The sequence below is a fragment of the Homalodisca vitripennis genome, chromosome 1, assembly GCF_021130785.1.
Source record: "Homalodisca vitripennis isolate AUS2020 chromosome 1, UT_GWSS_2.1, whole genome shotgun sequence".
Classification (NCBI taxonomy): Eukaryota; Metazoa; Arthropoda; class Insecta; order Hemiptera; family Cicadellidae; genus Homalodisca; species Homalodisca vitripennis.
In genome coordinates, this window is record NC_060207.1 from 54,661,400 (window position 1) to 54,675,670 (window position 14,271).

General features: G+C 32.0%; 1 protein-coding gene across 9 annotated transcripts in view; it reads right to left on the bottom strand.

Annotated features, from left to right (window-relative positions):
- The window catches only part of LOC124361524 (protein NDRG3), a 96,561-nt gene that overhangs the window by 13,714 nt on the left and 68,576 nt on the right, over nucleotides 1-14,271 (bottom strand). For all 9 annotated transcript variants that reach the window (XM_046815589.1, XM_046815621.1, XM_046815619.1 and 6 more), the window contains 4 exons: nucleotides 10,010-10,151; nucleotides 8,255-8,401; nucleotides 7,856-8,101; nucleotides 6,513-6,597 (listed from right to left, as the gene is read on the bottom strand). In XM_046815589.1, coding sequence (XP_046671545.1) covers nucleotides 6,513-6,597; nucleotides 7,856-8,101; nucleotides 8,255-8,401; nucleotides 10,010-10,151 — 620 coding nt within the window. The remainder of the gene's footprint in view (nucleotides 1-6,512; nucleotides 6,598-7,855; nucleotides 8,102-8,254; nucleotides 8,402-10,009; nucleotides 10,152-14,271) is intronic.

The following is a 14,271-nucleotide window of genomic DNA, read 5'->3' on the forward strand; positions in this document are numbered from 1 at the left end:
GGCAACTGATGATGGAAATGGTGGTTTATATTTCCTGGATGCCCCTGGTAAGACATTCCTCATGTCAGTAATTTTAGCCACTGTTCGTGCAAGATCCAACACTGCGGTTGCAGTTGCTTCTTCTGGAATAGCAGCCACATTACTAAAAGGATGTCGTACGACACATTCTGCATTAAAATTGCCGTTAAATCTAGAATATATTGAAAAACCAACGTGCAATATGGCACTCCGCTATGGCCAAAGTTTTATCAGAATCGAAGATCATCATCTGGGACGAATGCACAATCGCGCATAAACGTGCATTGGAAGCACTCTACCGAACATTGCAAGATCTACGTAATGACTCGAGATGTTTTGGAGGCTCAATGATTTTACTGCCTGGCGATTTCCGCCAAACATTGCCAGTAATTCCCAGATCGACTGCTGCCGACGAGATAAACGCTTGCCTCAAATCATCGAATCTATGTTAAGAAACTTCAGCTGACAACAAACATGAGAGTTGCATTGTTGAACGATACATCTGCTGAAGATTTCTCTGAGCAATTGCTGACTATCGGTAATCGTCGAGTACCTGTCGACGAATCGAGCGGATTGATTTCATTTCCTCCGAATTTCTATAACTTTGTCTCATCGAAAGACGAACTCATTAACAAAGTATTCCCAAACATCATTACTAACCTCAAAAATAATGAATGGTTGAGTGAGCGAGCAATTTTGGTAGCTAAGAATAAAGATGTAGATGACTTAAACTACATAATTCAGAATGAGATCATTGGTACACTGCATTCTATCAAATCTATTGACTGTGTAGCAAATGAAGGTGATGCCACCAACTATCCAATTGAATTTTTAAACTCCTTGGATGTACCTGGCTTACCACAGCACAATTTACAACTAAAGTTTGGTTGTTGTAATCATGCTTAAAAACTTAAACCAGCCAAAACTGTGCAACGGAACACATTTGGTGGTAAGTAAATTGATGAACAATTTTATTTACGCCACAATACTCAAAGGAAAATTCAAAGGTGAGGAAGTTGTCATTCCGAGTATCCCGATGATCCCAACCGACATGCCATTTCAATTTAAACGACTTCAATTTCTGATCCGTCTTGCATTTGCCATGACTGTAAATAAGTCACAAGGCCAATCGTTAAAAGTTTGTGGTCTTAATCTCGAACATCCATGTTTTTCCCATGGTCCATTATATGTGGCATGTTCACAGGTCGGAAGACCTTCCGCGTTATTTTTTTCGCGCCTAATAAAAAAAAACAAAAAATGGTTTATCACAAGGTGCTACAATAAATGGCAAATAAAGAATCATTGAATAATTATATTTTTTTATTTACAATTATCCTAATTTAAAAAGTACAAAATGTGATCATGTTATATTGCCTTTAAGGCGGAACAAAGTTCGCTGGGTCAGCTAGTAGTTAAGTAAAGAATGCCAGTAGACATAGTTAAGTAAAGAATGCCGGTAGACATCAGGGTTGTGTTTACCAGGATGCCTTGTGTACAGTGAGAAGATTGGAAAATTACTACATAGTTAAGTAAAGAATACTAACAGACGTCATGATCAGAAAATAACTACATAATTAAATAAAGGATGCCAATAGATGTATGGGTTTTGTTTACAAGGTTGCTTTGATGTATTCTGAACACAAATGGCAGACTAAGGAATGAAAAATTACAGTTGGTTGTAAATAATATTAGTGCTTACAAAAAGTTTGGTGTGAAAGACCGTCTTTATGTATGTGTACCAAATGTGCCTGCTGTACTTTTAGCATGTCCAAAAATAAGCATTTACGCTTCAGATATCACATTATGCTGTTTTCTTTAGTTTAAAAGACTAAGTAAATTTTTTTTAAACCAAATTTTAGAAATTTGGATCACTTATACGATTTTAAGCAATAGACTTGTTAAAAACGATCAGAGCTTAACTTTTGGGGTTAAAATATTTTAAATAACATCAAAAATAGAAAATTTAGAAATATAAGCCTATTGTGAAAAGTGAAACACATACTATGAATTATAATGGTTAGTAATATACGATAATTTATTGACATATTGGTTCAATTTATTTTCATTTTATGTTTACAGACAAATGCTATAGAAATTCCCACCAAGTGCTAAACATTTTTATAACATCACATATTCCGTTTGTAACCTGTAACACTCTTGGACAAAATAAATACTAAAGAAATAAATTTAAAAGCATTGTGCAGTAGGATGGCTAAACACATCCTAAGTTAAAGAAAAAACAAACCTACTCGAAGAAATATCCATCATCAAAGAATGAAACAAAACACAATCAATTATAATTAATAAATTAAAACTGAATTGGTATGTTACAAAATGTTTACAAGTATTATTGCTATTAATTTTTGGTAACATTGAAGTAAAAGTAAGTAAAACTGAGCTTTAAGTAAATAAAAAAATGTTACAAAAAGGTACACCATACAATTATACAAGCCAGAAGCTCAGCTATTAAATTTGAGCAAGTTTATACTGGCAGTTTTGTTCACAGAAAAATCCTTGTCACTTGATTTTTCATTATTAAGTACCACAATAGTGTTGAGTTAAAACTTTATATTAGAAATAATTTCTAATTATTATTACAATAAAATTTAATCAGAATAATAAACTGAAAAATAAGCAAAGCTCATATTATTTTGAATCTCAAAGATAAAAGTCTTTAATGTTTGTTTTTTAATCTTTTTTGATCAACATAAGGCTGAGATATTCATACTTGCAAACATTATAACACACAAGCATAAAAATACTGTTTCATTAAAATTATTACGATTATTTAAAAGTCTTACAGTAGACATGTAAAAAGTATAGTTATTGTCACATAAATACTCACTTTTCATTTTAAGTAAACATTATTATCATTTAACCTAAAACCAACTTATTAGAAAGAAAACAATGAATTAGAAAACTATAGATCTTTCATTCCTACAAATAGTATGCTTACAATAGCATATTCCATAAGTTTATTACATTATTGAATTAAATAAATGCATTTTATAAACAGTTTTAGATTTGATATTGAACTTCCATCTAATTATAAATGATACAGTATAATAAAATGTCAATCAATATAAAAAAGTATGTAAGTTGGTTCTACGACCACATAGCGCTGAATCACATTATGTCTTTTATTATTCTTAACTATGTCTGGAGTTAAAAAGTTTTTCTGTAAATACAGAGATTGCATTACTGGATAGTACTTGCATAAATCGGTATTTGCTTAAATGCCACAGAACAGTGATTATAAAATCATAAATACAAAAATATCCGAGAAAAATAGTATTTTATTTATAAAATTTGCTTGTTGGTCAATGTTTTTAAATGCACAACATCCAATAAAGGTAAAGTATTGAACCAATGTTAAAGGTGTTTTATAACCACTTATATAAATGTAGCTCAAAGAGAAGAAAATAAGTGTGTAATCTTAAAATACTTTCTTTGATTAAAATATTTGTTGAGCCACCATTACTGACAACACAATCTGATGAACTTATCAATTTATGATTAGTGTTCATGTTGTAAGTAATTCCTTAACAAAATGTGGAAGTAACAAAGTTTATTCAACACTTTTTACGAACGGAAATTAAAAAAAAAAAACTCTTTTCAATACTATACAAATAATGTTAATTAATAACATGTGATTCAATCAGGAGACTCAACTGGGTAGGAGGCAATGTGTTTACGATAAACAGTTCTTGAAAACAAAATCAAATAATTATTTATATAAAACACGCAAAATTGTACAATACGCTTATTATATTTGCAAAATATGTAATTTAGTTTAACAGCTTACCTCTAAATTCATCTTTGTCTTAAACAATAAATATATTACACAACATAGTTCATGTATTCAATTGCATTTAATAGAAAAAGCTTTGTTGTAAATGAAACTATTAAAACTACTAACATCTATAAATAAATAAAATAAATAAAAATAATTTTCCTTTGTAGAATAATTTAATATTTTTGCTAATTAACTCTTAAGTAACAAATTTTTAACTCTTAAGAGCAATAGACAGTTCTCACAATAACAATAATCAAACTAAACAATTTAACCATCATGTAATTTAAAAGTTATTTAGTTGAGACTGTAAAAGTTGAGGTTATGGTTTTCATCACACTTGTGGTGGTTCCAAGACAGTAAATAATTGGACACAGTTGGCCAATTATTGTTTGATAATGAAATGAAATCTTGATGAAGAGTATGAGCAGAAAATAAATGAACATCACATTGAATTATTTTACTATCACTGGTATAAATGAATAAAACATTTTCCAATATAACTTTTATTTTTGCGCAAGGCCTTTCGGAATCAATTATTCTATCACCAGGCACTTCACAAAATAAACCTTTTTTCCAATGCTCCAAGATTCTACATCACATTGAATATTTGGTTTGGGTACGAATATACAAACAGCGATGCAATGCAAAATGATCATATATGTTCATTTGGAATAATATATACAGATTGAATTGCATCACACTCTTCCGTACTTTATTGCACGTGTTAAAATGTATTCGACAGTTTCGTGTTTTGCATGTTATATTACAATAATAACTAGTTGATTCTACCCTCAACATACCAAATACAACAAGTCTTTATAATCATTTAAAATAATTACACACATAACACTAATTTAGAAAAATTTTGGCTGAATATTTTACAAAATGAATAACCATGACCACTAAAACTGTTTTATTGATTTCCACAAAAAGCTCAATTATTACTTTCCACTATTAAAACGTATAGTTTCAAGTACTGACAATTGTTAAATATAACAAGAGTTGGATGTTATTTTGCTAATGTTATGCTGTTAATCAACAGCTTAGTAAGTGAATGGAATAAATAACACATTAAACAATGAGCTATATATATATATATATATATATATATATATATATATATATATATATATATATATATATATATATATATATATATACAGGGTGAGTTTTTTAAAGTGATCCAATAGCTAACTTTTTAATTACATGACTTAGCACCACACTTTAAATTCGGAACTTGCTCAATTTTAAGTTTCACTCAGGAATACACTTTCAAAGTTTTTCTATATCTCTAATAGTTCAGGAGCTAGGTGGACTGGAAGTTTTCGGATTTTTTCGGACTGATGGTGAAAACTTTCAGTCCACGTAGCTCCTGAACCATTAGAGATATAGAAAAACTTTCAGAAGCAAAAATGTCTTATTTTGTAGAGTAGAATCTAAAAACAACATAAAATACAGGGTGTTCCGTAAAAGATTTTAAAGTTGGGCGCCATATTGGAAAAAAATTATGAAAACTTCCAGTCCACGTAGCTCCTGAACTATTAGAAATATGGAAAAACTCTCAAGTACAAAAAGGTTTTATTTTTTAGAGTAGAATCTAAAAACAACATAAAATACAGGGTGTTCCATAAAAGATTTTAAAGTTGGCCACCATATTGGAAAATGGCGGCCATCTTCAAAAAATTTGAAAGTGTATTCCTGAGTGAAACTTAAAATTGAGCAAGTTCCAAATTTAAAGTGTGGTGCTAAATCATGTAATTAAAAAGTATATATATATACTTATATATATATATATACTTGGTGGATAATCTCAAACATATACCAAATACATTAATTTTATGTTGTATATGTATTTTGATATTTCATTATTTTAACATTCACTTCTATTAACTCTGAACTGTGTTTATTTACAACAGGACAAGTAGAATCATGCTTAAGGATAACAGAACCAAAAACCAAAATTTTATTCTCTTTCAATTCTGCTATTACGAGAAAATCATCATGGTTCAAAAACTTCTCTAAGTTGGAATAAAATGTTAACATTATCAACACTCTACACTACATTCTGTGGTAAGTTCAACTAGTGTTAGACTAAAACAATTGATAAAAAAATCATGTAGAATTATAGAAAGAAAAACCTTTTTAAAAGAGTAGTGATGTTTAGAAAATAAATATTCCAAATGAACCTACATTATTTTTAGAATTCAAAATTTATTACATCACCACAAGAATGATTAATTCCCTTAATAATTTACTTGTCCTAACATTTATTTTACCTTAAACAATGCTTGTTTGATTGTAACAGTTTTGTTTTGTGGATTTATTAAAATATTATTGAGGAAAATTGTATTAAACTAATATTTGGTTACTTACAATAAAGTTTTAAATTAAATTAAATGATTATTTCATTTCTCAAGAAAAAGGACTCTTCAGTTAAAGTAGCTGTTATGCAATACTAATAAACTAACGACAGAGACAATTGCAACTGTAAACACTAACATTGGAAAATAAGAGGAAAAGATTAAGCTTCCTCACTAAACACGATACAACGAGAGAAGATGTAACACACGTCAGACTACTTAATGTCAACAGAAGACTAATAGCATACCGTAACATAAAGTAAGAGTAACGTAGTACATAAGCTAAGCAAGAACGGTCCCTAGTTAGACTAGACGGTACGGTGGAGTCTACTTCTTACCGTATCCCAGTCCTTGTAGAAACAGCCGTAAAGCCTCGCTCACTTTGTTCGGTTGTTCCTCCAGGACCATGCCACAATCAGAGATCTGCAAGTCATATTTGATAGTTACACGAGAAATATTGAAAGAAACAAGAATGCTCTCAACATCCTGCTGACGAGATTTAGAATTTGATTTAATATACTTATCGTGTTAAATTACAACAGGTTTTTAACACAATAAACATTAATAGTATATCAAACTATCCATATTTAATAAACATCTTACAAAACAATTTTTACACATCTGAAAAAAATATTAATCCGTTTATATAAAAATATTAATTGATAGTGAAATGAATTTATTTTTACTAAAACATATTTACAATCTAGTTTTAATAAGTGTATTAATAATATACCTTATGCTTGGTATTTTAAATAATAAACATAAAATAAAGAGATCTTGGTATTGTTAACAAACAATACAAAGAGTACTTGATGCTAGTTATTACCCTATTCCTAAAATGGGAGAGGGAACAGAGTTCACAAATCAAATACAAAATACAAATATATAAAAATTAAATGTTAAATTTAGTTTTAGTTCTTGAAAGCTTCAACAGTTTTTTCTAGCTTTGCTATATGTGTAAAAATGTTTTGTGACAATAAAGAAATAAATGAATCGAAATAAAAATACAAATACAAATAGGCACATAACATTTAATTACATATTACAAGGATAGAGAAAAAAGGTGTTTTTTTTTTTCAAAAAATCATGGGTGTTATTACTACAGTTAACCATACAGTTAAAAATTATAATGTGGAAAAAAATTGTTATGGATTACTCGAGTACAAATCCTTAGGTAACCAAAAATATTAGTAACTGGCTCCATGATCACCTGCATCACTGTGATCCAATTAAAGAGGATAGATAAACTGTAGCTCCAAAACAATTTATTTATGTACTACTTAGACACATATAAAAGACATGAATTATGAAAACCAAATAGAATAAAGAAGGAAGTGGAATTATCTTTGAGGAGCAGAATTTTGATTAAAAAAGACATGATAAGGAATAAGACAAATTAGAGTTTTATATAATGAGTCCTATCAAAAAACTTGATAAGGCATATAATGAATTGTTTTGAGGTATAAAACAAAAGAGGGTGCTTCAGTGAGAGATACAGGCCAAAGTTCTAGTGTTATAGAATAGGGGAAGTGTGTGTGGGGAAAGAAGAAGAACAAAGTATAGTGGAAGGACAGTGAGCCAAGCAGACAAGATGATGATAACTCTTTGTCACTGAATCGCAACTATCAAGAGCTGCTTATGAAATTTCTTATTGTCTGAAGTGTTACCAGACCTTCCTTACCTTCATCCACGACGAGTTGGTGGGGTCCAGTCGGCTGTTGAGTGTCACAGTCTCCTCCATGTGAGGACTCAGAGCTCCAGAGATGTTGAGCACAGGCATGCTAAGAGTTGCTCCGTTCCGGGTCATGTTAAGGTCCGACCTTCTCACGTAACTGTCGATGAACATAGCCAAGTTCCCGGGATTGATGAAACGCTCAAAGTATGTCCGATAGACTTGCACCAAATCATGGTTCCTCTCTTCCGTCCCCTGCATTCAGAACGTTTTTTAATTATCTGTTTCCTAAGTTGTTATATATTATGTACTACAGTACAAAAATGTATAGTATGAAAAGTATCAATCAATTTAACAATTAGTTTCAACTACACTACCACTGACTGTTATGAACTAAACTCAACTCACCCTTCCGAAATGATGCCACATTAAGTAATCCAACACTCCTTGCGTCATTCCTTTTGACTTCAGGTAGCGTGCGTTTATTTTCTGATAACCCCACTCAATCCAACCAGCCTGCGTTGATACTACGTTGATTAGACAGAGAGCCTCGACCTGAACACAATTAGAATATTTCATCTCTTTATTGAAGTAACGAATTTGATCACACATCTGAGATTGATTTCAACAGAATATCCATAAGAGAGTACAAGAACGTATCATATACAATTTTAGCCTGAATATCACAAACTTGTATGTAAAACTACTTATTTTTATTTTCCAAATGATCCTTAGTCTGTATAAAAACATTAGCAAATAGTAATAATACAGGATATGTTCACAATACATTGAAAGGATCGATCACGTTGTAAAATTTTGTGTATTTCTCTATCTTCCCTCTCTTAATCTTAAAATGAAGCAATAATGATGTATTTAGGAAAAGCTTTTCATTTCCATTTCAGCAGAAAGTAACTGATGATAAATGTACCAATTTTATTAATTCTTTAAGGTTGCATTAATAACTTATTTTAACCACTTTAATTTTATAAAAATGAATTTTACATTGTGACAGAGCAAAGTGGTTAATTTATGTATACAATATTATAATCACAAAACAGTGACACTACTACATGAAAGTGAAATACTTTAACTGAAACATATTGAGAAGACTATGCCTGGTTTAACTCTTTAACTGCCAAAAACCAATGTGATATTCTAAAAGATATGTTTGTATTAATGTACTACTACCATGAGTCGTCCACTATGCAGATAAAGACATTACCTTGTTCGGATGGTTGAGAGCGTACCTGGCTGGAATGTTACCATCTGCTCTCACACCCAGTCCTATGTGATTATATTAACCCTTTAAGGAGTATGGACGTCATATGACATCTTCCTTTGATAGTCTAAAATGAGTAATGGATGAAATAAAAAAAAATACCAAAAGGAGTACAAAATTATCTTAATAAAAAATGACTACGTCTTCTACAAGTCAATATTTCAGTACTTTTTTCAAAATCAAATGTCTTATTTCCTCACTACGGCAGACTCAATCAGTAGGTATTGTCTGCCATTTGGACAACAGTAACAAACTAGATGGTTGTTTAACAAATATGTCACTCTCACAAGATAAATATGGCCACAGTATGCAGTATACAAGGAATGGCTAGTATAACATGGCAGCATATTCTGATATCAAAGTGATGTGCGCTTCTACCAGGTGTCTACTGCGACCTGGTGGTAAAATCAGATTACAAGTAAATGCGAGCACAAACATGGAAGCTAAGTATGTTGCCGATGGAACCACTTTACAGACTAATCTACCTAAAAAAGCCCTTGAGGCTTAAGTGCATGGCAGTAGGCCGCCCCAAGGGGAAAAAAAAATCTACCTAAAGGTAATCAGTAATAGCAATGCATTTACGGTAATACAAAAATACAGAGGCTAAACGTCATATGACGTCCGTACTCCTTTGGGTCACTATAAGAATATATGTCATATGACATCCTTACTCATTATGTAGCATTTACACACACTCCTTAAAGGGTTAATGTAGCCTACTACTACCATGAGTCGTCCACTATGCAGATAAAGATGTTACCTTGTTCGGATGGTTGAGAGCAAACCTGGCTAGAATGTTACCACCAACTCTCACACCCAGTCCTATGTGATTATATTAATGTACTACTACCATGAGTTGTCCACTATGCAGATAAAGACGTTACCTTGTTCGGATGGTTGAGAGCGAACCTGGCTAGAATGTTACCGCCTGCTCCCACACCAAGTCCTATGATCGAGTTGAGCCCAAAGTGACCCAGTACGAAGTTCAGCTGGTTAGCTAGCTCATCCATTGTTGGGTACTCGTAACTGAAATGTAACATGATAATTTGAATAACAAATTATTTTTTTTGGCAATGATCTCTGATTGCTTAGGAGAGGTAATGGCGGTTGACAAGAAATTGTCAATCAAACTTGCCCAATATACTCCATCAACATACTATTGTGATTTATGCACAGGACTAATAAATAAGCTAACAAAAGCTAGATTACCATTTTTTAGCATGCATGTGACATATGAAGATGTACATTGCAAGGGCTAAAGTGGACTCATTCAGATTTTTTTGTTTGTTATTGTCTTGTCTGCCAGTGGATTGTTTATTATATTTTGTTTTAAAAATGTAGTATCATTCCATCATTTTATATTTGTATATAGTTTACATTTAAAAAAATAAATAAAATGTCCTTTCAGTTAGATACTACAAATAGTTTGATAAAATAAGTCATAGACAGTATTCATATCATTCATACCCCAATCGTATGAAAATGGTTAATAAAATGTTAAATTATTACAGAAAGTAATTTTTTAAATTTTCAGTAATGAATTGTGAAGTTTATTTGATCACTACTATTCTGTGTACAAAAACATAGAATCTCTATATACGAGGGCTGTTCAGAAAGTAACCTCCGGTCGATTGAAAAAAATACACCAAGTTAAGTAAAAATATTTTAATATATACATCTTACAACTACATCTTTGCACTATTTTTCGACATAGTCTCCATCACGATTGAGGCACTTATCGTATCTCTTCACAAGCTTTGAAATTCCTTCTGCATAAAAATCACCCGCCTGTGCCTTGAGCCAGCCTGTGACCGCATCTTTGAGCTCTTCGTCGTCATCAAACCGCTGGGACCCGAGCCATTTCTTCATATGCATGAAGAGGTGATAGTCGCTTGGCGCCAGATCTGGGCTGTAAGGTGGATGGTTGAAAACGTCCCACTTGAAGGACTTAAGAAGGGCTGTTGTTCTGCAAGCAGAGTGAGGACGGGCGTTATCGTGCAAAAAAACGATACCGGAAGTCAGCATACCACGGCGTTTGTTCTGTATAGCCCGTCGTAATGTTTTTAGTGTTTCACAGTACACGTCTTGATTAATGGTCGTCCCACGTTCCATGAATTCAACCAACAACACCCCTTTGGCATCCCAAAACACCGTTGCCATCAGTTTTCTGGCAGAAAAATCTTGCCGGGCTTTTTTTGGTTTGGTAGGCGAATCTAAATGTGCCCACATCTTTGATTGTTCTTTTGTCTCAGGGTTTACGTACTTAATCCAGGTTTCGTCACCGGTCACGATTCTGTTTAACAATGGTTCTCCTTCGTCCGCATAACGTGACAGAAAGTCTAATGCAGAGGCCATTCTTTGAGTTTTGTGGTGGTCGGTAAGAATTTTGGGCACCCATCGTGCACATAACTTACGGTAACCCAATCTTGCTGTCACTATCTCGTACAAAAGAGTCTTAGAAATCTGTGGAAAATCAGTAGACAACTCCGCCATTGTGAAACGTCGATTTTCACGAACTTTTGCATCAACTGTCTGAACGAGTTCGTCAGTCACCAAGGATGGTCTACCACTCCTCTCTTCATCATGAACGTTTTCTCGTCCACTTTTAAATAAACGTACCCATTCACGGACAACTCCTTCACTCATAACTTGTGGTCCGTACACGGCACAAAGCTCACGATGAATAGCTGCTGCAGAGTATCCTTTGGCTGTAAAAAACTGTATAACAGCACGCACTTCACATTTGGCGGTATTTTCTATTGCAGCACACATTTCAAACTGCCACAAAAAACTAAACTAGCGCAGGTACGATGTTCACTCGACTACAGCTTGATGCCGACTGACCTGCTTAGTGCGTGAATGCACAGATGGCGCGCTACTCCCCTCCACTACCCGCACTGTGACCAACCGGAGGTTACTTTCTGAACAGCCCTCGTATAAAAGGTAAAGCTATTCATGATAAATTCTCCAACTTTCCAATATTTCAGAAAGTTAAAATTTGGCACACCTCATGAACTAAATAGAAAGACTAAAGTTATTACATACAGATCAAACACCAATAGGGGTTTTAATGGGGTTTCAATGCTTAGAAGAACTATACTTTTGTTTTCCAACTTCTTAATGTTCTAGAGAGATGAAATTTGAGACATTGCCTCATGACATTTGCCTCATGAGTTAAATAGAAAATCAAATGAAAGTCCAACATCCATAGAGGTTGATTTGGGGTTGCAATCCCTAGAAACACTGTATTTTGTTTTTGAATTCACCAATGTCCTACAATGAAGAAATTTGACACACACATGCTCTCAAAAGATGTAATTAAGATTAATTTCCATTAGGTTTAAATGTGGTTGCTTCTAGGAAAACTACAGGTTTTGTTTTTATGACTTTTCAATTTCATAGAAAGATGAAAGTTTACTCACTTGTCCCACATCACCTACATAGAGAGACAAAATAATTTTCATGATGATCAACCACCGATAGGAGTTGAAACTCTTAGAAGAAGAACAATACTTTTGGGTTTATAACTTTATATTAGCTATATTATTGTTTTTCAAACTTCCCAATATCCCAGAGAGATGAAATTTAAAACACAAGTGCCTCATAAGTTAAATATAATTTAAATGAAATTTAATACTAGTCAAACACCCACAGGGAATGATCTGGGGTTACAGTCCTTAGAAGTAATATATTATGTTTTTCAACTCTCTGGTGTCCTACATTGAATAACACACAGGTACCTATTATGTTATCGACAAAAAAATATTTATTATACAGATCAATCATCTATAGGGTTTGAAATGGAATTGCAACTCTTAAAAGAATTTGTTTACTTTTTACGACTTCCCAATTTTGAAGAAAAATGAAATCTGACTATGGCGTGCAATGCAATAATATTATTGAACCAAACCAGAAATGCTTCTTCACACACTAAACCTAAAATAAAAGCCAGTGGAAAATTGGTTTACCTCTAGAACCTCATAGCAATTAACACTGACATAATATGTACTACAAACATTTTAAACAATAAATAAATTTTTAAACAGAACTTTCTAACCTGCTGTAACAAAATAAAATCTGACGATTGTACTGTTCTCTAAGAATATGTTCAATAAAGAATTATAAAAAATAATAAAACATATCTACTTCCAACTCAAAATTGTTATTCTATTTATTATATTCCATCAATCTACATCTAATGTGGCTCTACTTAGATAACTAAGGACAGTATTCCTCTATTCTGGCCTTTAATATTTCAAGTGTTACTGAAATTTTATTGTTGATCTCCGACTTCAGTTCCTCAATATATTGCTCTTTAACTTAAATTTTTGTTATTCTGAAATTGATCAGAAGATTGGAATATTTTGCAGTGACAATCAATATCTTATGAGAGTGTTTATTATGGTGTTATATGACATATCTGTTATTCAATAGTAAAATCCATGGATAACTGCTAGTATATCATATATTGCTATAACATAATAATATATGTACAAATATATTACTAAAACTATTATAATCAAACTTCATACAGCATCCATACAGTTTTTATATTTATGCGTATTGCAGATTTTTCTAAAACTAGTCACGACTTATCGCAAATTTCAATCTTTTTTTACAATAACTTTGTTTAATAAGCATAGTTTCCCCAAAACTTTTAGTTTTTTTCAAAACATTTGCACATTATAAAAAGTTTATAAAATTATGTTAATGATCTACTTACTACTCAAATGTAGAATATTATTGTTTTTAATTTTGACAAAAAAAATGTTATACTGTAATAATAATTTCCCCTAATTGGGCTTATATTATATATGTTAGAATTGCAATATACTTACAATTTTAGTAAATTACAATATACTTTGTGCAAAGCTCTAAAATATGCTGATACTAAACGAAAGAATGACTGACATTTCTAGAGTTAACTGACCTGAAATCTACAGCAACTAAAGTTGATCAGATTTAATTTTAATTCAATGTAGTTCTGATATGAGTAAACAAAGAATTGAGTTTTGATATACATTAACATGTTCTTAACAAACCCATATCGAGTAGGGATTATTGTGTAGTGGTGTCTGCAGGCTTATGGAAACAATATATAACAAGCACAAAGAAGCTGCAAGTGCTGTTGTAACAGTATCTGGTT